The 25,969-nt window shown below is 39.2% G+C and overlaps 1 protein-coding gene across 2 annotated transcripts; it reads left to right on the top strand.

The window, feature by feature from the left end:
• Positions 1-1,290: 1,290 nt before the first annotated feature.
• On the top strand, positions 1,291-25,095 carry GNAT2 (G protein subunit alpha transducin 2; the record flags this gene model as incomplete). Of its 2 annotated transcripts, XM_083357811.1 has the most annotated exons (9): positions 1,291-1,408; positions 12,120-12,162; positions 13,316-13,457; positions 15,977-16,134; positions 18,859-18,987; positions 19,646-19,775; positions 22,554-22,707; positions 23,746-23,960; positions 25,055-25,095. In XM_083357811.1, the coding sequence occupies 8 exons, from the start codon at positions 1,291-1,293 to the stop codon at positions 23,934-23,936; spliced, it is 1,065 nt and encodes a 354-aa protein (XP_083213937.1). In that variant the 3' UTR covers positions 23,937-23,960; positions 25,055-25,095. The 2 variants fall into 2 exon arrangements, with proteins under 2 accessions (XP_083213937.1, XP_083213936.1); XM_083357810.1 differs by lacking the exon at positions 25,055-25,095 and having other exon boundaries at positions 23,746-24,068.
• Positions 25,096-25,969: the final 874 nt, after the last annotated feature.

Below are 25,969 nucleotides of genomic sequence, written 5' to 3'. Positions count from 1 at the left end.
GGTGGGAGGATTTGCTAAATGAAGATAACACTTTAAAGAGCTTAAGTGGCAGGGTGGAGAGAACCATAATAAGCCTGTGCAATTCTTCTTGCCAGCCTTTAAGGATTAAACTCACATATTGCCCATCTTTTGAATTATTTTGTTATTTTCTTCTTTCCAGGAAGAAATAATGGAAAACGTGTTCCTTTGAGGAAGGGCGGAATTCCACCCTTTATGCCAGCCTACACAGCCAGCTGATGCAATTGGAAACACTGAAATGCAAGACAGGTTCATCCCAATTCAGAGTCCAATGTTTCTAGGATTAATAAGTCATATTCCTTTCCTGTGTAAAGGACAAAACAAACAAAAACCAAAGGCCCCCAACCCTATCACTGTCTATCACTTCTATGTTCATCTCAGAATCTTTGGGTAAGGTCTTTTTTCTTTCTTTCAATCACATCAGGCTGACAAAACTGGGCCCTCGAGACAGTCTGTTGAAAAGTTCCCGATGGCAATCTTCCCTGAAGATGTTCTTGCTGCCATCTTTATTCCAAGAGCAGGAGGAGGAGGAGGAGGAGGAGGAGGAGGAGGAGGAGGAGGAGGAGAAGACTCTGTCTAGTAGAGAGTGAGAGATGCTGTCAGAGCCTGGTACACTTCCTGACTACGTGGGAGAGATCAGCAAGGGAATGTTGATAACTCCATCCAATTGCACATGCTTTCACTGCTTGGGATAACTGCTGTTCAGTTCTATAGGACTGCATGGGGACATTGGTGTATAATTTTGCCATAAACGGATACCTTTAAGTATTAGAACATACCTTAATAGTCCTTTATTTAAGAGACCCAGGAGTACTTTTTGTCAATAATGGTAATCCATGGTTTGCATGAAGGGGAAGGGGGCTGCTAACAAATTTTTACATTATATAACTCTCTATTCCATACTGCACCACTCCTCCATGTCAGTCTAAGTTCTTCTTTTCCCCGCATTAATCTTGGACATCTTGGCTTTTTATAATTGGATTTTGCAGGACATGTGATGAGATAAAAACTCCTCAGAGCTATCGTAACAAAACTGGGTTACCCTACAAGTGGGAGGGAGAAGGAGAGAAAAAGTGCAGGGCAAGGCAAACACTTTGACTTGATGCTACCTTCTTAACAGTCTTGGACCAGCAATCTGTCAGCGTACCGCTTCTAAGCACGGCACATCTAAGAAGCACCTTCTTTATCACTATAGCTGAGACCAACAATTTGAAGACCTGGAAAAAACAGGAATTGGAGGAGCCAAACAAAGTAGTAGAAGAAGAAGGTGATATGGGTAGTGGAGCAAGTGCTGAAGACAAGGAACTTGCTAAGAGGTCAAAGGAGTTGGAAAAGAAGCTTCAAGAGGATGGAGATAAAGAGGCAAAGACAGTTAAGCTACTCCTGTTAGGTAAGTGTAATGTAACAGGCCATTTATCTTCATGAAGAGGGTCTTTATCTCTTCATTTTTTGTGGCTCCTATCATCCTTACCTTGGGTGGGGTCAACAAGTGAAGACTAGTGTAGAACTACTCTTCCTGCACATTTTCTAAATGCTGTCCACAAAGCATTCTCAAGTTAGATACCAGTTGCTCAATATGAGCAACAGCAGTTCAGATGGAAAAATATTTAATTTGGTTAGATTTGGTTAGAAGTAAGGTTTGGGGTGATTCTGGTCTAAACAAGAAATTTAAAAAATTAGAAGCTTTGATTTCTGTTCCCAAGGCAAATCTGTATCAATGGCAGAAGATAGAACAGTGGGACAAATAACTGCAGTCCATTGGTTTTAATGAGAGGTCACACAGATCCTTTTCAGAAGTCAATGGCACCATGTCTGTTAGAAAAGATTAAGTATTTCCAAGAAAGATAATATAATGTTAAGAAGTGAGGAAAGATATAGCTTATGTTTCAGAATCAGTAAAATTCTCCCTCATGCTGAAATATTTTCCATGATTAAAAATAAAAGTAAAAGTAAAATTTTGGGGAGGAAGGGAGGAAGGATGGATTTCACCTAAAATAGTTTCCTATACAATTGGCTCTTTTCAAATGTGTGGTGAACTTGCTATGTAATCATTGTTAAATTTAATTTTTGCTCTATGAAGGAGGCATTGGCAAACAACTTCCAAAAAATTGTTTGCCAAGAAAACTGCAGGACCTTGACCCAGCAGTCATTAGGAGTCAAAAATTGACTAAAACACACACAGACACACATCCAAAAACCCTTAATTTTACCAGCAGTCCATAAGTACAGGGCATCAAAATGCATTGACATGAAAAATAATAATAATAATAATAATAATAATAATAATAATAATAATAATAATAATAATAATAATAATAATAATAAAATGAATTATTAAATATATATGCTTCTCGACTGCTAGCAACTCTGGTTGATTTACTATTGTTCGAAATATTTAACAACAAAAAAATAAAACAAAAAGTAGCACAAAACAGAAAAACAACAGTGGCAAAGAAAACAAGCCCAGAGGGGAATGGAAAGCAAGAAAGGGGTATCACATCCTCATCAAAGGCCTGAGCAAAGAGACAGGTCCTTAGCACTCTTCAAAATACCATTTGAATTTTGAGAACTCTTATTTCAGAAGGCAGGCACTGCTACAGAGAAGGCCTGCTTCTGGGTTCAGACAAATGGCTTTATTTAATTGGTGGAATTCAGAGCGCATACAAATCGAACTGGCCAGATGGATACTATGGGAGGTAAAGCGACCCCAGGTACCAGGTAACCTGTGCCATAGAGGGCTTTTATATGTGGCAACTGACACCTTGAATTGCACATGGAATTAAACTGGCAACAGGTGCAGAGGTGTTCCATAGGCATACTAAGGAATGTCTGTCACTGCCTATATTGCTGGATTCTGGATCAGCTGAAGCTTCCAGATGTCTAAAGCATGTTGCAGTAATCAAGCTATGAAGTGACCTGAGGATAAATGACTGTCTGAAGGGTCCACTCATCTTGGAAAGGAAACAACTGGCACATCAGGTGAAGTTGGCTAAAAGCCTTCCTAGCCATAGCTGTTCACTGAGCAGGAGCTGTGAGTCCAGGAAGACTCCCAAAGTGTGACCCCTCCAAGGTCAAAGTTGGAATATCCCCAGATCTGGGTGATCCAAACATCCACAGTTATTTGGTCTGGGAAGGATTGATGTGGATATGGTTTCTTCCGATCCAGACCTGCACAGCCTTCAGGCACTGGAACAGAACCGTGACAGCTTCACTTAGCTGGTTCAGAGTTGAAAGACATAACGATGTCATCAGCAATCAGTGGATGATCTCACCCAGAAGTTTCATACAAATGTTGAAAAGGAAGGGAGAGAAGCATGCATCACCCCACACATGAAGGACTTAGGGGACAATTTCTCCCTGCCTACTAACATCAAATGCAACCAGCCCAGGACAAAGGAAGAGAACCACTGTAAAACAGTGTCCCTAACCTATAGAACCAGCTTAGAAGGATACTATATTTAATGTTATTGAAAGCCATCGGGAGCTCAAGGAGCTCAAAGACAGATGCTGCACCGTCATCCCAGTCATCCCAGTTCAACAAGTGCAACCACAGCTGTCTTACTAAATCCCACTCTGGAACCTGACTGAAATGTTATCTATTTCCCATCAGCTGCAGGCTGATTACCTTCTCAACAACCTTCATCACATTTAAGATTTGGCTGCCCAGGTAGCCAGTTCTCAGTTGTGCCTTCATGCTGTGCTCATCTCATTTGTCCTGTGAGCCATATCCAACAACTTTGCATAATATAACATAATTGAAAGTGTTATGGCCATGACAACAGACATGCCCTCAGTACCATCCATCTCTACTGGTGCACAATAAAAGACATGTAATTAACGCTCACTTAACTTGACTGGAACATATGTCAGAGGTGAGGTGAAAATAACAAGTGCAACTACAACTCTGACTACCAGCTATTTGGGGCAGTTTACAACACGTTGGATTTTATTTCCTGTATTATCAGTGCCCTAATCCATCTGCTGAAGAATGGATATGGTAACCAGGAGCAACCAGATGCAGAAGCAACAATCCATCATCCTCTACCAACCTGAATGGCTATAATACATAATGTCTTTGGACCATCCTGTACACCTGATGGGTGCTTCAACCAATGTGCAAGGATTTTGCTGGTCAGCAACCCAGGATCATAATGCTGCTGAGAATGGAAAGGACATCTAGATAATACCTAAAAGATGCTTAAAGCTGAAAAATGCTTGGTGCTCTTCCTTCTGCTGACCTGTGCCTTGCAATAGCTGAAGATAGTTTGAAGTTCTCCCATACCACACTACCCTCTAGCCCAGGGGTAGGCAACCTTGGCTCTTTTATGACTCATGGACTTCAACTCCCAGAATTCCTCAGCCAGCCATGCTGGCTCAGGAATTCTGGGAATTGAAGTCCACGGGTCATAAAAGAGCCAAGGTTGCCTGCCCTTGCTCTAGCCCTAAATGTGCCTGCTTCAGTGGTGGAGGTGCGTGAGAGGCAGCACTATCATTGTGTGCTATAAACTCAAATTCCAATAGGGGTAGCTCCCTTATTCTATATAGCTCCTGAACCTTGACAAAACCAGGGCACACACATCTACATACACAGAGAGAGCTAACCAGAAGACTTGACTTCCCCAACGAAACGGGCTTTAACAGGAAGCTAGAAACAGAAATGTTCTTGAAAAATTAAAAAAAATAATAATTTTAGAAGTACCAGTATTAGGTAGTCCTCACTTAGCAACCATAAATGGAATCAGCAACTCGGTAGTTAAGAGCCACTGTCCTAACTGGGAAAATCACATGACCACAAAGGGTTTGTAATCTCACTTCCCCTTTGGTTGTTAAGCTGCAGACACTAAGCCCCCCCCCCGAAAAAAGCCTTTTGGATTAACTCTGCTTGTCACAAGACAGTTGTGAAGTACACAAATGGCAATCATGTGACTGTGGAACACTATAACCATTGTAAATGCGAGGATTGGTCACAAAGTTATATTTTTAGCACCATTGTAACTTCAAACAGTCGCTGCATGAGGAAGCTAGTAAGAGAGGACTACTTGCAATGGAATGGGTGGAAGGGTGATGTTCCCTTCCCTTTTCATCTAAGACAAATCACCATACACCCAACTATATTGAACCAAAACTGGTAGTAAAAGTATTAACTAAAATGAGATTGGTGCTAGATACTATTAGATATTATTAGTCACCACTGCTGCAACAGAAGCAACCAGTACAGGGTTGAGTCCAATGGCTTCTAGTAGCAATTTCTTTTTCGATAGTTTGTTCTCCACTCTTACACATGAATTGTTGACCTAGAATTGTTCGATCTGTCCAATGGGCTCTTTCATTCCTAAACTCAGATCACCTCTTCCCCTAACAAGTACAAGTAGTCCTCAACTTATGATCAGTTCAAAGTTACTACAGATCTGGAGGCTATTTAGGATCTTGAGTCGAAATTCCAATGGTTGGGCTCCCATCCATGAACACGTGATCAAACTTTGGGTGCTTGACAACCACAGCATATGACAGCTTTTTGCAGCATCCCAGAGTCATGTGACTTCATTTAAGAACGGTGTTGCTGAAAACCAGCATTTACTTCTGATTTTGGAAAGCCATTGGTTTATTTAACGACCACAGCACTTGCTTAACAACCATGGCAGCTACTTGACAACTGCTGTGGCAGCTAAACCACCACCAGGAAAAAGGTTGTAAAATCATGCCAATCACATGACTAACTGATTGTACAACCATCACAAATTATGACCATGATGGACTCCATTACATTGAAAAGTCCAGCGCTACCTATATAAGCCACTAGCAACAAGTCTCCCTTGTTTACTGACACAGAGACAGGAGAATTCAGAACTCCCCAACTGAAAGTGTGAAGACAACATTGAATGATAACTAAACCAGAATGAAACTGAAAAGACCTTTTTCCCCAAAGTAATTATGTCTAGAACAAAAATATCTGGGACACAGCTGTTTTTGGTTCGGTTTGGTTTGTGCATGAATCTCCCAAAACCTGTCTTATTCCTTTCAGGATTGCCTTTAATCCATTAACTGATGAGTTAAAACATGGAAGCTTCATTGTAACATGGCATTACCATTTCCCTGAGAAAAATACAAAAAATTGGATTCAAGTGCTTAGAATACTGTTAATCATTTTAGTCAATGAGAGCTCAAGTTAGTAGTGATAACTACAAGATTTTTTTCCTGAATATTATTAAATCTGGACTCAACCCAAATTTTTATTTTTTTTAAGTGTGATGCCAGAGACCTTAGTTTCTTATCTCCAGCCACATTTTCTGCTTCTGTGAAATTGACTTGTTTATGGAAATTCTCTGAGTATTAGCTTCAATATGCAGTACTCTTCTGATACACACATTTCTAGGTTCTCGATTGACACAAATATGCTAGAATTCAGTCAGATGTTATCTAGTTGGAAGTTGTAATCAGGTTCCATACATGCATCTATAAAGTTAATTTGTTGAATGAAAACTGCCAGCAGGTTAATTTATTTTAAAAAGTAGCACAAAGAATACTTGAGACATGGAAAATTTAGGCTCAGATGTGTCTTCCAGCCAGTTGTATGAGTTTCTAGTGGTTTAATATCCACTTAGCAAGCAACAAGGAATAATTTTTATGATTAGATCAAGGAAAGGGGTTGGAGTGAAAGAAGTCATGTCCAGTCTAATGTTCTCCCTATGCCAGGGATCTTCAAACTTGGCAACTTTAAGACTTGTGGACTTCAATTCCCAGAATTCCTCACCCAGACATGGCTGGCTGAGGAATTCTGGGAGTTGAAGTCCACAAGTTTCAAAGTTGCCAAGTTTGAAGACCCCTGCCCTATGCATTGAATTACAATCCTCATTGTCCCTAGTCACCTTGCTCAGCAGCTGTTTGTAATTGAGCTTCTAATTCAATATACCTGGAGGGCACCAGTTTGAGGAAGGCTTTAGGAGGGAGTGTATGAACAGAGATGTTACTATGGCTGGGGTAAAAATCTGCACTCTGCTTAATTCCTGGAGATTTAGAGGCCACAGTGAAGGCAGGCCTGGCCTACTCTGTTGCTATTGTTGCTGTTTAGCTCAGCCCACCCTAATACCTGAAATGGAAACCTCAGTAATGAACAGATGGAGGTTGGATGAGGTGTCCTCCCATATGTAGAATGAAAAATATTTTAATCCTGGCTTCTGCTGCATGGCTTCATGAGACAACATTGCTGTAGAAACAAGTGTACTACAGTTCATGCAGTAGAAGTCACATAGATCAGCAGTGCTGCTTGTGGAGGCAAGAGGCATGCATAATCGGTTCCTATGTGCCTCCTGGCAACATGGATTCATCACAGTAACAGCAGGGAAACTGGAATTAAAGTGTTTAAGCTCTAATTCTAAGCAGCTTCCCGGTTTGAACTAAACAAGCAGCTTAATGTGATGAGATCAAGAAGTGGTACAATGGTTGCTTAAATCAGTGAAGAGCAACAGAAGAAACATTTTGTTAAGAAAGAAAAGGAATGTGTTTTAGGAAGGCTGGTGCTTCTGGAAAGCAAATATCTAATGATTTGGAGTAAAAATATGAGCCAGCACTTGCAAAAATAACTTAGTCTTGCAGCTAGGAGTCACCGTATTTTATGTAAATGCATTTCTGAATATCTACAGTATATGTGTGCATATGATTACATTTTAGTAACTTGATAAAATGCTTAATAACCCAACCTAAAATAATGTTTTCTCAGTTTAAGGCTATTAGTAAAGGTAAAGGTAAAGATCCCCCCGCACATGCGTGCTAGTCGTTTCCGACTCTACGGGCTGGTGCTCATCTCCGTTTCAAAGCCGAAGAGCCAGCGCTTGTCCGAGGATGTCTCCGTGGTCATGTGGCCGGCATGACTAGACGCCAAAGGCGCACGGAACGCTGTTACCTTCCTACCGTAGTGGTCCCTATTTTTCTACTTGCATTTTTACGTGCTTTTGAACTGCTAGGTTGGCAGAAGCTGGGACGAGTAACAGGCGCTCACTCTGTTACGCGGCACTCGGGATTCGACCCGCCAAACTGCCGACCTTCTGATCGACAAGCTCAGCGTCCTAACCCACTGAGGCTATTAGTCCTCATTAAAACTGGAACTGTAGTTGTAGGTATAGTCAAAGACAGAGGGGAGAACATTTATAGTGCAATCCTATATACTGCATGTCTATGTAAAAATAAAACTCATTAAAGTTGGTATTACCTATAGAAATTCTGGGTATCAGGTTGAAGCCTAAAGATCTTATTTATTCCTGTATGCAAAATGTCTTGGTAATCAAAAGGCAAGTATTTCCATATAATGACAAATTACTACAGAAAATTCTAGCAGTGAATCTATATGAGCTTTTATCTTCACTAGATAAGCCTCCTAGATTATTTTTATGCAGACAGAGATATGCAAATATTTCATCCATATATGTTTCATATTTCATAGAAAAACCTTTTTGCATTGTAGTAAAGATTCTTGTAAGCAAGCTGTGAGAATAATTCATTCTGTTACAAATTAAGGTAGCAATAGAAATCATTTGGAAAACATGATCATACTTGGCCTCTATGTTATCAATCTACTTGAGTGCTTCCAGGTACAGGATTTTTAACAAGTCTTTTGAACGTTTATATCCCAACCATATTCATGCTATGGAAGATTCACCACAATAGAAGAAGTCAGACTGGGCCTGAATTCCCTCTAATTCCAGCTCGTGGTCACATCTAGTGAGATTGAAAAGGCACTCCCAAATTTCACCACAAAGAATTACAAAGGAAAGGCAATGAGGTTGTGTAAGGAAGCTGCTCACGGTGAGCTGTCCCACATCTGATTTGATTTCCATGGTAATTTCCTCCTTAATAATTAGTGTGACTGGTTTTTTTTAAGGACTGTGTGTCACAGTAACTCCCACAACCATTTTAATTTTCCTTCCTGGCATTTCATGCTGTTAAATTATGATCCTTCGTTTTTTTGTAAGCACGTTTAAACTATTCCATTCCAGAAGACCTTCTAGAACAGCGTTTTTGAAACTTAAGAACTTTTAAGATGTGTAGACTACCATTCCCAAAACTCCCCAGTCAGTGCTGATGAGGAACTCTGGGACTTGTAGTTCATATATATTACAATTACCAAGGTTCAAAACACTACTTTAGTTTAGGCAGTCATAACCGGCCCCGATAAGGAGATTCATCACCTTATTCTTAGAGTTTTCAGGGCATCTGCAGAGAGCTTATTTCCCCTCATTTTTGCCACTCTCCCTCCCAATCCTCTGATATGCTAGCATCATCATAGTTGTTGGAAAAGGTGCCCAAATGCAGAATGCTGTCATAGCCCCATTTCAAGTCTTGGTCACAGACTTGCCATGCAATGAAGGTTTCGTTCTGGGTGTCTGGGAAGCTTTTCATGGCTCTCATTGCTTTGGCTACCATTTTCTACACTTGTTCTTTACACACATTGGGATTTTTGGCAAAACGAGGAATAAATGGACAGAAATAAATGTGGAGCAATAATGGAGGACTTGTGTGGGTTGCTAGCCATTCTCTTTTCTTCTGTGACGAGAGATCCTTGTTTACCCATAAACCAGGAGGACACCTTGCAGGCCTAATAAGATGCTTGGTTGCTTATCTTGGAAGACAGCAACTAAACACTGTCAGACACTTCTCTGGGTTCAAGCATTGGCCCATGAATGCTCTCCACTAGCTCTAGGCTTCCAAGCATACAGCTGTGACTTTGCTCATGGCATCATAAGGTCATCACAAATTAATAGAGAGTGAAGAACACATTCATCATGCTTGAGTGGACCTGGAGATCAACCCAGAGAAAAACATTTCTCTATCTTTAGCTGGATATCATCTTTAGCATGCAATAACTTCAGTGCTGACATAACTCTGAGTGTCACAGAAATAACTAATGTATATTATTTATTTAATTAATTAATTTAATTTGTATACCGCCCTTCTCCCGAAGGACTCAGGGCGGTGAACAGGGCAATAAATACTAAAATACAAAAGTACAAAAATTAAGAAGAGATTAAACCATAATGCCCAATAAAACAGATAAATACATAAAAACATAATAAAATCCCCAAACCCATCAGACCAGGCTGGCTTGTTCAAACAAATAGGTCTTTAGATCACGTCGGAAGGAGCGAAGGTCGGGGGCCATCCGGAGCTCTACCGGTAAACGGTTCCACAGATCAGGCGCACCCACAGAGAACGCCCTCCCCCTGGGGGCCACCAGTCGGCACTCTCTGACCGGTGGCACCCTGAGGAGGCCCTCTCTGTGGGAGCGGACTGGGCGGAGGGAAGTTGACGCCAGCAGCAGGTGCTCCCTAAGGTACTCTGGACCCATGCCATGTAGGGCTTTAAAGGTCATTACCAGCACCTTGAAACTCACCCGGAAGACAACTGGCAGCCAATGCAGCTCGCGGAGCAGAGGTGTAACATGGGAGTATCGGGAAACCCCCAACACAACTCTCGCGGCTGCATTCTGCACCAGTTGGAGCCTCCGAGTGGTCCTCAAGGGCAGCCCCATGTAGAGAGCGTTGCAGTAGTCTAACCGATAGGTTAGTTATTAGTTATTTGTTCACACTGGGGCCTGCCTAACAGAGAGCATCTTTAAAAACATTTGGCCTAAGAGAGGCATTTCATTTATGGGAATGGGAAAATGTAGGCTGCTGTTTCCGTAGCCCGGGGAATTAAAGGGAAGGCTCCCTTTTATTTACCATTTAAACCAGTGAGGTTTTTTTAGACTCAGATGATACATCCTACTAAGCCAGGGGTAGGCAACCTTGGCTCGTTTATGACTCGTGGACTTCAACTCCCAGAATTCCTGAGCCAGCCTACCCCTGTACTAAGCTATGGTTTGTTTAAATCAGGTTTGTTTTAATCAAACAAAGCTGATTAAAACAGGTTTTAATTTTAATTAAAATAGAATGCTCAGAACGGAGTTCTGGCACCTTGTAGGGTAGGCAAGGCGGGTTGTAGGAACGAGTGTGAGTTCCGGCACCTTTTTCTTTTACAAAAAAAGCACTGGTTTTAATAAATTGCTGAGCCAGATCAATGACAGAATTTACATTAAATTAAGATCAAACAAGTCATATTATGGCATAGTACAGTGTATGAAGCTGGTATCCAATAGACTATAATATGGTTTAAGGTTAACTTATGTGAAACATACTGGTTTGTGTTAACAGTATATTGCAGAAGGTTAGCCAAATGTAGTTCGTTCAGTAGATATGATATAATACCATATTTGAGCTAAGTCAGTTTCACATGTCACCTTTTTAAGCTTTTTCCAAGCACTATAAATGTAGTCCTCAACTTACAACCATAATGAAGACCGAAATCAGAATTGATTGCCAAGCACTCTAATTTTGATCACATGACATGTGAATGCTGTGACTGGTTCTAACACACTTTTTCGATGTCATTGTAAATTTGAACAAATGGTTGAATGTCAAAGACTACCAACTGCTCTCCTGTAATAAGATTTAACCTACAAGTATGAACATCAGAGAAGAATCTTCTGAGATCACTGATCATTGATCTTCCTTCACAGAAAAATATGTTTCCCATGATGTTGTCTTTATGATAGGCCAGTCACAATGGCTAATTTTTCATGTTGCACTAAGCTATCATTCTATTTTTTTTTTACTTTTGCCTTTGTGCAAGGCATGAATCTAGCCATTTCTTGCAAATGATGGTGTATGATCTAGTTATAATGCCTGTTGTCTGTGCGTGGAAGCTAGGAGTGGTTGAAGCATATTTGGAATTTGAATGAGAGACAACAAGAAAATCTTCAAACTTAAGTAAGACTGGGAAGTTGAAGAATATTCTTGAAAAAGCAATGGTAAGCCATTATAATATTGTTGCAAAAGAGACTACTTGAATGAACCACTAAGACAAGCTTATTGAGACTTGTGCATGAACAAGGACATTATGGTTGATTTAGCAAACCAATCCACCATGTCCTAATAATTCTTCAGTATAATAGTTGAATATGTTTCCAGTTGTGATCTCACAATAATTACAGTAGGAAAGCAATTCATAATTAACTCAGACCATCCTCTGTCTGCAAAGCAATTCTGACATTAAGCTGTTTTTCATTCCAGGTGCTGGTGAGTCAGGGAAGAGTACAATTGTCAAACAGATGAAGTGAGTATCTCCTTCAAGATCAGCAATCAGGAACTCAAAAGTTAGCTGTACCCAGCAGCATTTTTAATTAGGTGTTGTCCCACATTGGTTCACATTTATAGATACTTTTCAGGTTGTTGGCAGCAGGAGCGGGCTGAGGCAGATAACTTAAACTGATTATGGAAGGCTTAGTACACATAAAAATAGCATCTGGTTAAACCAATTGAGGACAACGTGGCAACTGCTTGCTTCATAAATTGATTTTGAATAGGATCAAGAGGAAATACCTTTTCATAACAACAGTATGTCATGGAGCAATCAATAACTGCTCGCCTGCATATATGATTTAAAGAACTCCCATAAGGTTTAGGATGTCCCCTTTTTTTAGGCTGGTGGATGGAAATGACCATTTAAAGCCAGGTGCTCTTCCTTTAGCCTGGTTTTCACTAACTCTTTTTAAATGAACTTTGTAGGAACTAAATTAGGTTTAAGACTAGAGTAATTCTAGGTAAGTGCAAGCTGCACTGAAGACGGAGTGCACAATTATCCACAGGATAATTATCCACAAGATAATTATTTATTGCTACAAGATGTCCCCTCATCAATTGACTATCAAAATTGGAGTGGTGCAGCACTTGGCACTGAAAAGCCTAAAAGTGCTTCAGAGCGCATAGGGGTAAGAACATGGCCTTATCAATAACACCTTCTTGGGGGAAAGTGCATTTGCTTTTACCTGTTGCATGCAAGAACTCAGATCAGAGGCTGTGCTCAGCCTTCTTCAGCAGAAAACGTATGTGCCAAGCTGATGTTTTTGATTACCCAAACTGACACTAGTACTCATAGCTTGGAACAAACTAAGCACTCAAAATCCCTGCAGTTGGTAGAAGACAGAAGAGTTGATATGGAAGTCATGATGTTGAGAAGGTTAAGAAGGAATAGCAGAGGAGACCAGGGTTTAGACATAACAGGCTGCACCAGATGTTAACATTTTTACTTAGTGAATGAGTAACAATACTTGGATTTGTTTCCAGTCCTTGTTGAACCATACAGACTCCTTGGCAGGTGGAGAATAAAAGCAAAGGCAAAACTAGTACTAAAGCTTTGGAATAAAATCAATGGTAGCATTCCATATTCAAGACTTGAGGTTTCCCCCCCCCCCCTCTTTGTACTGCAGAATTATCCATCAAGATGGTTACACAGAAGAAGAATGTATGGAGTTCAAAGCAATCATATATAGCAACATACTTCAATCCATCCTATCGATCGTCAGGGCCATGACTACTCTGGGCATAGATTTTGCTGATTCAGGTCGAGGGGTGAGTGTTACCAACAGCACACTGTACTTCTAACATGTGTTCCCCTGAAAGCAATGACAATGGCTAGAAATTGGGATGCAATACAAGCAGGGTGGTTGGAGGTGTCAAAAAGTGGCTGCTATTGTATAACTGAAGTCTAGATATATTTTTTTGACATTGCCCCCCACTGCACATACAGAGCACAGAACATTTTTTTCCCCTTTTACATAGGAAAAATATTTTTGATTTGATCAGGCTGGGAACAGGATTGATGTGTATGTGTCTGTATATATCTGAGACAAGGTGACTGATACAAAGCTTTTTAAATTTGAATCTAAGAATGACCATGGGATGTTTAAATGATAGTCCAGAATACATATGCTGTCTCACTAATTTTATTCTATGGTTTATACATATTTTTCTTATCGGTTAAAAATATAGAAAACGAAAGAATGTACTTTTATATAAAAAACTAATATTGGAGGATATTTTAGAAGCCTAAAAGATGTACTATGTTCAGATGCAATATATAAGGATAGGATACATACACACAGTACTAGAGCAGGGGTACAAGTGAGGACCCAGATTGTTGGGGGCAATTAAGCTGACTGTGTAATAATGCCGCTTGGGGGTGTGTATGAAAGCCCTAATAAGCAGGCATATACATAAAATGAAGGCTACTGCTAAGCTTGTAAGCCGCCCTGAGTCTTCGGAGAAGGGCGGGATATAAATGGAATTAAAATAAATAAATAAATAAATAAAATAAATACTGACAACATGCATCAATTACAGATGGTCTGTGGAAAACAACCATACTCCAGACTGCTTTTTGGTACCAATACAGTCAATGCCCAAAAGCTTATGCCACACAAAATCTCTTAGCCTGGAACATACCACAAATAGAGTGAACACTGCATTTTGATGTAGTGTATTATGAACCGTGTAGAATAATTTGAACTTAGACAATGTGGTTTGTTTATGGTTCAGACAACTCCAGACATTTGATGAACTGTTTAAATCATGGTTCAGTAACCATGGTTAAGTGTGTTGCACAAACACGCCCATCACTTTTTTTTTCCTACACAACCTAAAGAAGTTAGCCCCTAGAAGTGTGCCTAGTGCCATCTGGTGATTAAAGAAAAGTTTTGGAGAGCATTGTTTGTTTTCTATCCATCAATGTGCAAAAGCTAATTCATAGAATAATTAGCACAGCACTGACCTGAGTTATTCTCAAAACAGTGTTACCTCTTACAGTTCATAACAGGAAGTAATATACTTTAAAAAAGAAAAAAAGAGAGAAGATACTGCTGAAAATGTATAAGACATCAATTAATCCAACCTTGACAACTTTAAGACTTGTGGACTTCAGCTCCCAGAATTCCTCAGCCAGCCAAGTCTTAAAGTTGTGAAGGTTGCAGTCCCCTGAACTAATCAACCTTATGGTACTGAAAATATCTGTGTTGGAAGAAAGCACTACACAGATTGCGCCAGAATGGCAATACACAATAGCACTTCACTAGAGGAAATACTTTTGGTGGACAATCCAGGCCAAACCAAAGTTTTCTCTCTGAAAAAAGCTGATGTATTGTCAAGAAAGTTATTACTTTCCTCTGTTTTTTTTTCTCATGTACGAATAATAAAAGCAATAGCATTTAGACTTATATATCGCTCTGTAGTGCTTTGCAGCATTGTCTGGGTGGTTGACAATGTCAGCATATTGCCTCCAACAATCTGGGACCTCATTTTGAAGGATGGAAGGCTGAGTCAACCTTGAGCCCCCACCAGGTTCAAATTCCAGGCTGTGGGCAGAGTTAGCAGCCTGCAGTACTACATTTCAGCCATTCCACCACCGTAGCTCAGTGTTCTTCCTTCCACCTGGTTCTCTGCTTTGGTGTTTTCTAGTTTGATGCGTGGGTCATATAAAGCCTTCCCAGCTGAAAACAGTGGACATCTTGTATAGGTGACCTCATAACTACATTTATTTATTTATTTATTTATTTATTTATTTATTTATTTATTTAGATTTATATACCGCCCTTTCCCGAAGGACTCAGGGTGGTTTACAGGGTATTTAAAAGAAAATCAATACAAAAGTTAAAACAAACTTTAAAAAGATTAAATGAAACCCTGAGAAAAAATAAAAACCCAGTTAAAATTAAAAATTAAAAAATTCTCAGCCTGGGCCAGAGAGCTCGAAGAGCCAGGTCTTCAGGTCCCGGCGGAATGAACGGGGCAGTCCTCAGCTCCACGGGCAGCTGGTTCCAAAGAGCAGGCGCGCCCACTGAGAAGGCCCTACCCCTGGGTGTTACCCTCTGGCAATCTTTAACCGGCGGCACCCTGAGAAGACCCTCCCTGTGGGAGCGCACTGGATGAAGGGAGCTTGATGCTGGCAGCAGGTGTTCCCTCAAATATCCCGGACCCTCGCCATTTAGGGCTTTATAGGTCAACACCAGCACCTTGAATCATGAAGATGAGCCTGGCATTCCATATCCAGCCACCAAGGAAACAAGATTGTGCTTATGGGCTCTGTATTTTTATAGGATGAGCAACGGCAGCTGTACTGTTTGGCTGATTCCATTGAAGAGGGTACCATGCCTGCAGAATTGGTGACTTGTATAAAGAAACTTTGGGCTGATGGAGGAGTTCAAGCCTGCTTTGATCGAGCAGCTGAATATCAGCTCAATGATTCTGCTGCATAGTAAGTCTGAGCCAACCACTGCATCTATGAAAGATTACCTTATTGGGAAGGCAGTTAGGCCCACCTCAGAGGATTGTGATAATGAGATAAGACATTTGTGCAATCACATTATCACAACTCCTCAACTTGATAATAGGAAATTCTCCTTGCACAGTTCCTTGTCTTTTCAGATAAAACCAGTTGTCTTGTCCATGCTTCAAAAAGGATTTGGAGAAGTGGTTCAGAATATGTGGAAAATTAGATCAACGTCTCTTTGAAACAGCTACGTGGATGCTTCAAAGGGTGTTGTGCTTGCATTTCTTAAATCCTGCCAAGAGTACTACAAAAATTTGTCCAGGCAGTAGCCAGGAGTCAATACTGACTGAAAGACAAAAAGAGAGAGACCCTTTTCAATCTAACCTGGTTTAGAAACAGAGAGAGAGAGCAACTCTATTGAATTTGCTTGATATCTCAACACTTTTGATGCTGTCAGTCACCATATCCTCCTGAGCCAGGGGTAGGCAACCTCGGCTCTTTTATGACTCATGGACTTCAACTCCCAGAGTTGACTCCCATGAGTCATAAAAGAGCCGAGGTTGCCTACCCCTGTCCTGAGCCATTTCTGTAACCTTGGCAGGGAGAGAGTTTGGGCCAGAACCAATATACTGTGGTAAAGCAATTCCATTCCTATTAATAGGGATGGTCCTAGAGTGTCTCCCTGCTTTTTTGTGGAATAATAGCAAGTATTACATTAATCCCCGTGGGATAGACATTAGCGAGAAATGTTGTCGGTATGCTGATGATGTTACTGTTCTACTTTTCTATAATGCCTGAATCAAGAGGTGTGGCATTTATTCTGGAAATTGGGGTGATATGGATGATGATCAAGAAGTTAAGGCTGAACCCTGGAGAATTAGGGAGTCTGTATCAGGTAACTGTAGTTCCTCAGAAAGAATGGATACATGGTTTTGCATGTTCCTAGAGTCATCCTTGCCATGGGACTCACAAGGGATTGCTGTGGCCAAAAACATCTATTTCCAGATTGTAAATGGGAAAAGTCCCTGCTCTAAATACCCAGCCCTTCTGTGAATGTTGTTTGGTTTTCACTTATTTTCCTTCATTCTGTCTTTTTTTAAAAAAAATGAATGTCCTATTTTATTCTTTTTAATCTATTGTGTATACTACAGTTTACTAATTGTTCAATTTACAAAACTGTACAAAGTAAAATATAAATATTAACTAGACTACCCCGATAACATGGATAAGGCTGATCATATTTATTCCTACATGCTCTATCCTCATTAGTCAATTTATTATAGTCCTAAGCTGCTTTTGCACTGGTGGGCAGATTTGTACTTTTGAAAGCATGTTGCGTGCGCTTTGAGGAAAAGGCCTTCACAGTGAGCACAGAGAAAATCTAGTATTGGTTCCAGCACGAGCCCAACGCTGATCAGAACTTGCATGGCTTTCTAAATCCTCTTCTGAAGATGCGTATTTTTATTTCTTAGGGAATAGTTGATTAAGATAAAGGAGAAAATGTTTTCTTAGATTTATTTTCAGCTTTCAATTATTGCTTTTCCAAACTCTTTAGGAAGGAAAAGATTAATAGAAATGTCATTATTTTGAAGTCAGTCAGGTAATAATTTAGAATTAGGGGAGAATTCAGGAAGGAGACATTCTAGTTAATAGTCTTGAATAAGTACAATGGAAGTTAGTGAATAAAGTTTTGAATAAATTAGCTCACAGCCCAAGGAATTCTTGTTAATCATATCTGATTTAGGCGGAAAAAAACAAGTACTGTAAGTCAAGATACAGCCCGCTAGTTTTCCATGGTTATAATCTTCTTTAACAATCAACAATGTCACTTCTGGGACTGCAAATCCTGATTATATCAGTCACTGAATTTCATTGTGCACTTGGTTTTGGGTATACATATCTGCAATATTACACTTACCTGATTGATCAAACATGATTCAAACTATTTATTTGCATAATTCTGTACTAATATTCAATTTCAAGGGGGAATTTAGCATTTTGGGACCAACTATTGCTACAATATAGAGATATAAGATGGGATGCATACACCTCCAAATTCCTACTGGTATTGCTGACTAAAAGTTGTGTCTCTTTTTGCCAATTAACATTTTGCAACAGAAGTCTACTAAATCCTTTCAGGCTTCATTCCTAAGCTAATATCCTTTATATGTGATGGGCTATAGCTCTTATCTTCCTCAGCCAGCATGACAGCCAACAAGATTTATCATTCAATATATTTAGAAGGCACTAAATTGGCAAAGGCTGTATTTACAAAATGTTTACGCAATTGTAAGAGTAAATGGAGCCAAATATATAACACTATACAATACAATAAATGGTCAAAAATCTGTTAATCTGTTAGCCTTAACAATATAATAACTTGCAATTGCTGTGCAGTCCTAACCAAACCTCGAACAGCAGAGGTTTGCCATTTCTGCTCTTGCTACATTAGCCAGCTGTTAACCAATGCTTATACCACATTTTCCTTAATGTTATATAAAGGAAAGCAGAATATGTTGACATTAAATCATAGTAATTTCAGTTTTATATTTCTGGAAGATATGAGTTCAAAATCCTACTCAAGCCATTAAAGCTTTAGGAAACTTTGACACAGTTCTATCAAATCATAATATAGATGGCATATGATACATGCTATTATATATTCCTACACCATGCTAAGAAATTAAATTGCATCTCATTCCTCTGTAGCTATCTTAATCAGCTGGACAGGATCACTGCTTCCAGCTATCTTCCCAGTGAACAGGATGTATTGCGATCCCGCGTTAAGACCACAGGTATCATAGAAACAAAGTTCTCTGTCAAGGATCTTAATTTCAGGTGAGCAAAACCTCTTGATGCCTTCCTTGCTCTGAAATGATAACTTTTTCTTTCTATTTTCTCCAACTAATTTTTAGGACATTTAAATCCTATTTGAGTTCTATTTTGCCTTTCCTCCTCTTGTATACACTTCAGAGTACTTCGGCATCCAGAAGTCTTTTTCGCCACACTTTTTTATCTAATGTGTAAAGCTGGCCATTAGCAGCAGGGCATTCTTAGGAGCAACATTAATTCCATATCTCTTTGTGCCCCTAGCAAAAGCTTAACTTTTCAAGGTATTTCTATTTCTAATTTGATATCTATTGTTTCAATTTTTTTTGTTAAATGTTTGACTGAAGAAACATTGTAGTCTTCACACCTTTGCTTAAGTAGATTGCCTCAAATTTGTGTCTTCTGGATGACTTCACGTTCAATCTCATAATCCCCAAGATCCAAGGATTTTGGAAACTTATGAATTGAAATCCTACACAAGTGCAAATTGTGGGAAGCTGAACAGTTGCTTCCATATGCATCTTTAACCAGTGTGATAGACTGCAAATATGCATCATTCTAAAGTTTCAAACATCTGTTCATTGAAACTACATTGCTTTGGGAAGATTTTCCTCTGGTTTCAAATGTTCCAACGTCATTTTTACATGCACGGTTCTTCTTTCTTCAGAATGTTTGATGTAGGTGGGCAGAGATCAGAGCGCAAAAAGTGGATCCACTGCTTTGAAGGGGTGACCTGCATCATCTTCTGTGGCGCTCTTAGTGCCTATGACATGGTCTTGGTAGAAGACGATGATATGGTATGTTTGCTACCTCAGGCTGTATATGCGACGAATGACAGTTCCAAACATATACTTGGTTCTGCTTTGAAATTCATCAGCCCCATAAAGAAAAACCTAGTTCAGTCATCCTTTCTACTTCATGCTGATAAAGAATGGCAGGACTTTATAATTGCATTAGCAGCTTGATTACAGCCAAAGAAGAGAAAATTAAAGGAACTTAAAGGTAGCCAGTCAGGTGGTTTTTGTTGTTTTGAAATTGTGCTGCTCTCATTCAAGCCCAAGTTAAAAAAAAAAACAATCTGGAATAAGAATTCCATTTCTAGTTTTGCTTAAGGAGTTGCTTGCTGTAGGTCAAAGTGGAGTCATTTTTTGTCCAATTTCAGAAAGTCTTTTATCATTTTTTAAAAATTATTATCTCTGAAAACCCACTAAACCCACTAAACCTTCACCAGCAGCTATTTGAAGGATCATCTCCAACACACACATAAAATATTTCAGCTATAAAAATGTTTCAGTTGCTTGTTTTTCAGCAAATTGAATTGTAGATGACACTTTCTCTCAATAAAGTGAGAGAAGATAACTAAAAAGAATTTGCTGAAATTAACCGCTGTTTTCTTGTAACCAGGGGAAAGACTACCTAGTAACCATAGATACAGGTAGTCCTCAACAATTGAGCCCAAAATTTATGTTGCTAAGTGAGAAATTTGTGAAGGGAGGTTTGCCCCATTTTACAACTTTTCTTGCCACATTTGTTAAGTAAATCACTGCAGCTGTTTAACTGGTAACACGGTTGTTAAGTGAATCTGGCTTCCCCATCGACTTTGCTTGTCACATGATCAAGGGACACTTGTCACATGACCTCAGGGACACCGGAACCGTCATAAATGTGTGTCAGTTGTCAAGCATCCAAATGTAAATTACACGATCATGGGGATGCTGCAACTGTCGTTAAGTGTAGTTATAAGTCACTTTTTCCAGTGCCGTTGTAACTTCAAACAGTCACTAAGCAAAATGCTCTAATTCGAGGACTACCTGTATTTCTTCTGACATGCGCTTAAAATATGCTTTTGACAGCAACAATTAAAAGCTGGCATGCAACAAAACAGTCAGAACTTGCAGCATCGTGCTTATTTCTGGGTCTCTCTCTGCCCTTCACCAGGAATGTTTCAGAGAGATTCTTAGAAAATAACAAGGTGAGGAAAGCACCTCATGGCTTCTGGAATTCTGTCCAGACCACTTAGCAATGCAGCCAGGAGGGAAGTGGGGTGAGGTGGGGGCTTCAGTTGAAACAGTCAGCAATGGATTAAAACCACTGCTGAAAGACTTCTCTCTCCTGGGGATGTACTATGGGAAGTCCCCCCCCCCCGCCCTCCAAGCTCATTTTCAACACAATTTTTATTTTGCCAGTTCTTCTCCTGCGCCTAAAATGTAGTCCCATTCCATTCCATTCTTTGCAGAGCTATTCTGTTAATAGACCAGTGGACAAAATTCGGACCACCTTCACAAATTTCTTGCCAACATTCCATTGGAGTTAGAATATTAATGGATGCATAGCTACAGTCTGTTGTTTTGTTTACAAGTGTGTCCAACACTTGAGGGGGGATTGGTGGGGTTTTTATTATTTTTATTGGGGTTTTTAGTATGTATTAACTGTATTTTTAATTGGGCATGTATTTAATTACTTTTTATCTTTTGTAATTTCTGTGTTTTATTCTTGCCCTGTACACCACCCTGAGACCTTCGGGAGAAGGGCGGTATAGAAATATTAATAAATTAAATTAAAAATTCAGAAATCAAATCCAAGCTAGATGGCAAAGAGCACTCTGAGAGACTAGATGAGGATCTAGACCAGGGGTCCCCAACCCACTGGTCCATGGATTGGCACTGGTCCACAGCATGCTAGCAAGCGGGCCGCATAAGCAACCAAAGCTCCATCCTCGGGATGCCGGCAGTATTGAAAACCACACCCCCTCTGGTCTGCAGAAAAGCCTTTCTCCATGGCACCGATCCCTGGTGCCCAAAACGTTGGGGATCTCTGATCTAGACCAAGTACTCCTTTGTCATATTCACTGGAGCAAGCATTTTGAATGTGCCTCTCGGGGCAGGTAGTTTAAGCTAGCATGACCTCAACATCTCAGTGATTTCACCATTCTGAAAAGTTGCTTAGCCTTTAAGATTACTGAAAGATGGAGCATTTCCCTTCCTGCAGAGGAATTAGGAGTGGCAAAGCCACAAAAACACCTCTGAACAGCTCATTTTCATCTTTCAGCTAGCATTATAAAGACTTTGATTAAATGCAATAGGTTGATAAGAAGATATAAAATCAGTTTTGTGAGTTCAGTATTATTTTGTATTCCAAAACCAAAATGCACTGGGGTGGGGGGAGGAATACAGGATTTAGATCAGCAAAAGGAAAGGAAAGGGCTGCTCCCTTGAGACACATTTTGTCTGGATCCAACCCACTTCTTGCAAGTTGTCTGAAATGTTGTTTTAATGTTAGCAATTATATATGATACTGTTTATTTTTTGGTAGCTTTTTGCATTTTTCAATGTGAAGTTAAGTCTACAAACAAACAAATTTAACTCTAAGGAAATCATCGGTAGGAATTTGACTTTTAATTTAATCACTGCTTCTTTGCTCCCATCACTGTTGACTGCATACCATATTTTGCATATTTATTGAAATGTTTATTTTTTGTTTAAATTAACAAACAGCAGAATATTTAATAAAATATTAGGTAGCCCCGGGTACCACTGTTCCTTTTAAACTTAACTTTTTAAAGTTCTTCTCTTTAGAACCGCATGCATGAATCTTTGCATCTCTTCAACAGTATCTGTAATCACAAGTTCTTTGCTGCCACTTCCATAATTCTTTTCTTGAACAAGAAGGACCTCTTTGAGGAAAAAATCAAGAAAGTACATCTCAGCATTTGCTTCCCTGACTATGATGGTGAGCTTGGGAACATTTCTCTCATTTTCATGAAAGCCAAAATAATTTGCTAAAACAGCTAAATGAGAAAAAGGCAGTTTCCCCAACTAAGTAACTTCCACATGGAATGGATTAACCACCAACATTCCCAAATAGCATGTCCAGCAGTTTGGCTGGCTTGAAGTTATAGCAGTTCAATACATTTGGTGAGGATCAGGTTGAATATACATAATGCCTAGAGTTGTTCGATATGAGATGGGCAGCAAATATATTTCATAATAAGTAAATGATACTTTGTACATTGATGAACAAAGTGCTAGGTTTGAAGTAATTTACTATTGAAATTGAAATGTACCAATTCAATAAGAAATTCACATACATACATTCAATTGATTCAAAAATGGCTTGTTCTATAAAATAGCACAATAAAGAACTTATTACAGTTAAGAAATGTAAGCTTTAAAAATGACTCGTTACATTTTAAAGGCTTGTCAGGCTTACTGTCAGAGAACTATCCATTTCAATTTACATGTTCCATTGAGTTACTTCCTATGCTATGTAACATTCATACGAAAGAAACTGGGAATATGAGCATTTTATTGGTTCCCTTTTGTTCAAGAACTGCTTATAACAGTTCTGATAATAAAATAGGTTGTGGGTTGACACACCAAAATAATGTAACACTAGTATCACATAAAAATCATGTTTCAAGATGCAGATGGAAACACATACGACTGGATTGAAAGATGTGTGGGATATTTTCTTTGGTGCAAGAAATCTGCTAAGTGATTTTACCTGCCCCCTCAATATGTAATCAAGGGTTGGGAATAACGTAGGCAACAATATGGAGGAGTAAGCAAATTGTTACATTTACACTGCCTTTCCTCCAGGAACTCAAGGCAACATGTAGCATATACCGCTTCTTTTTCATTTCCACCAGGAGAAAATATTGTTAGATCTAAGGCTCTTCTTGTAAATGGGTAACTCAGGATCCAAACTATAAGTGATACTTTTTAACACTTGTTTAGTTTATGTTTTCCTACTTCCTTTCCCCAACAGGCCCCAATACATATGAAGATGCAGGCAACTACATCAAGCTTCAGTTTCTTGATCTAAACATGAGAAAAGATGCAAAAGAAATTTATAGTCACATGACTTGTGCCACAGATACACAGAACGTCAAATTTGTATTTGATGCAGTAACAGATGTAATCATCAAAGAGAACCTAAAGGACTGTGGTCTCTTCTAAGATTGCAGCTTTTTAAAAGAAAAGGTAATTACATTCAATTATCAGTTCCGAAAGTAGGAATTAGGCAGTAAGTATACTTTAGCATTTCCTTAACTTATGCTTGTAACTATACTTCTGAACAGCAGTGCTTAAAGTCAAATGACTTTAAGCTGACTTTGTAATAATGCCGCTTGGGGGTGTGTGTGAAAGCCCTAATAAGCAGGCATATACATAGAATGAAGGCTACTGCTAAGCTTGTAAGCTGCCCTGAGTCTTCGGAGAAGGGCGGGATATAAATGGAATTAAAATAAAAAATAAAAAATAAATGTGCACAATAACTAAATGAAAACAGTAGCCAAGTCAGCTGGGCTACATATATGATAGGAAGCAGCAGTTAAACTGCAACAGGATGCTTGCATTAAAACTATGCAAATACTCTGCTATCTCACTTCTTTTGCCATAATAATGTATAATAATTATTACATCAGAAGAGTTAGCACCATTGCCAAATTCTTCGCTTAGCAATTATTTCCAAAACGGGTTTGAAGATACTAATGCAACAAAGAGAAATTTTAAGGAAATCACAGGTAATAAAGGTCCCCTGTGATTACAAAACAAGCTCATGTAAGCAAAATCAAAGTTGGTGCTCAGTAAATGACTCAGGAGTTTTTAAAGGTAAATAGTCTCTCTTAAATCAACTCCTAGTAACTAGTCACATTCATGGGGAGAGGAAGCAGGATTGAAAATGACATGGAAGTGGTCAGCCCTTGTCTTCTTTCAAGATGTTTTTTCAGCTTTTCAATATACCTGAGATTTCCTGCCAAGAACTAGCCAGGTACAATTCTATTTAGCTATTTCAAGGTCATCCACAGTGCTTACATGGTAATAGATGTGTAAGGATGCAACTGTTTCCAAAACATCTGCAGAATCTGTAGATATTGTGAGACTTCACATGCCATGATCACTGAACATGATTAGTAGGATGTTAGGCTTGAAGCTGAAAAACACCTGAAGGTATGCATGCATGTATGTATATACATAAAGTCTGTCTTTACATCTTTGACATTCTCTTGACAACTTCAATTTCAAATGTAATTTGATTTCATTAGTCAAAATATCATCTCATCTTCATCTGTCAGGAACGAGAGCTTCCAGCGAGCTTCACCATTCTGCTAAGCAGAGCCAACAGAGAAACCCATCATTCAGGAATCTACACTTCTCCATAGAAGATAAACAATTCTAACAAGATAACAGTTCTCACCCAAGATAAACAATTCTACCAAGAACATGCCATCAAAAAAGCTAATGGAACAAAAAGTTAAGAGTCTCCAATTTCTGAATAATTTTCTTTGATAAGTTTCCTTTCTCAAGTACTCTGCAATCTGTGAAAGTGGAAATTGTAACATGGGCAACAGTGAAGACAAACTTGTTTACAAACAATGAATTTATGTCAAACACTGAACCTCTGCATTTAACTATTTATAAATAAGCCATAATCTGTTCACTGGAAAAACACAAATAGTGCTTTGGGGTTTTATTTAACAGAACTGTTCATTTTAAACCAATGGTCTGAATGTCCAAGCCCAAAAACTGTATATTGTACATAGAAATGAGGCATTTCCCAAATTTACATCTATTAAAATAGATCAAACACACAATTTATTTGCAGTTGTCTGAAGCTGGTGCAATTAGAACCCAGTGTCTTAAATAAAAGTTTTCTAGAATCTAATTCAGTGAACTAGAATGGGTCTGTCCCCCCATACCAATTAAACTCATAGAATACAGCAGTGCTTCAATACCTGCTGTGGAGACAACTTGTCTACTTGTCCTACTAATCCTGTGGTAATGAACATACACATATACAGCTTTGAGCCATTGACATCACAGGGGCAGAGAACTTCTCCACACCCATATAGGGAACAGAGGGATACAAAAACAAAACAGTTGTATCAGGCTTTGCATCCTATTTAGAGCTCTGTTGTTTCTCAACATTTGTAAAAAGGTTGTATTGTTAGACAAGATACCACTTGCATTAAGATGCAACTGCAAGTTAA

The sequence above is a fragment of the Vipera ursinii genome (genome assembly GCF_947247035.1).
Source record: "Vipera ursinii genome assembly, chromosome: 3".
Classification (NCBI taxonomy): domain Eukaryota; kingdom Metazoa; phylum Chordata; class Lepidosauria; order Squamata; family Viperidae; genus Vipera; species Vipera ursinii.
Note: the sequence above shows the minus strand (reverse complement) of the source record. Positions and strands in the feature narration are given on the sequence as shown.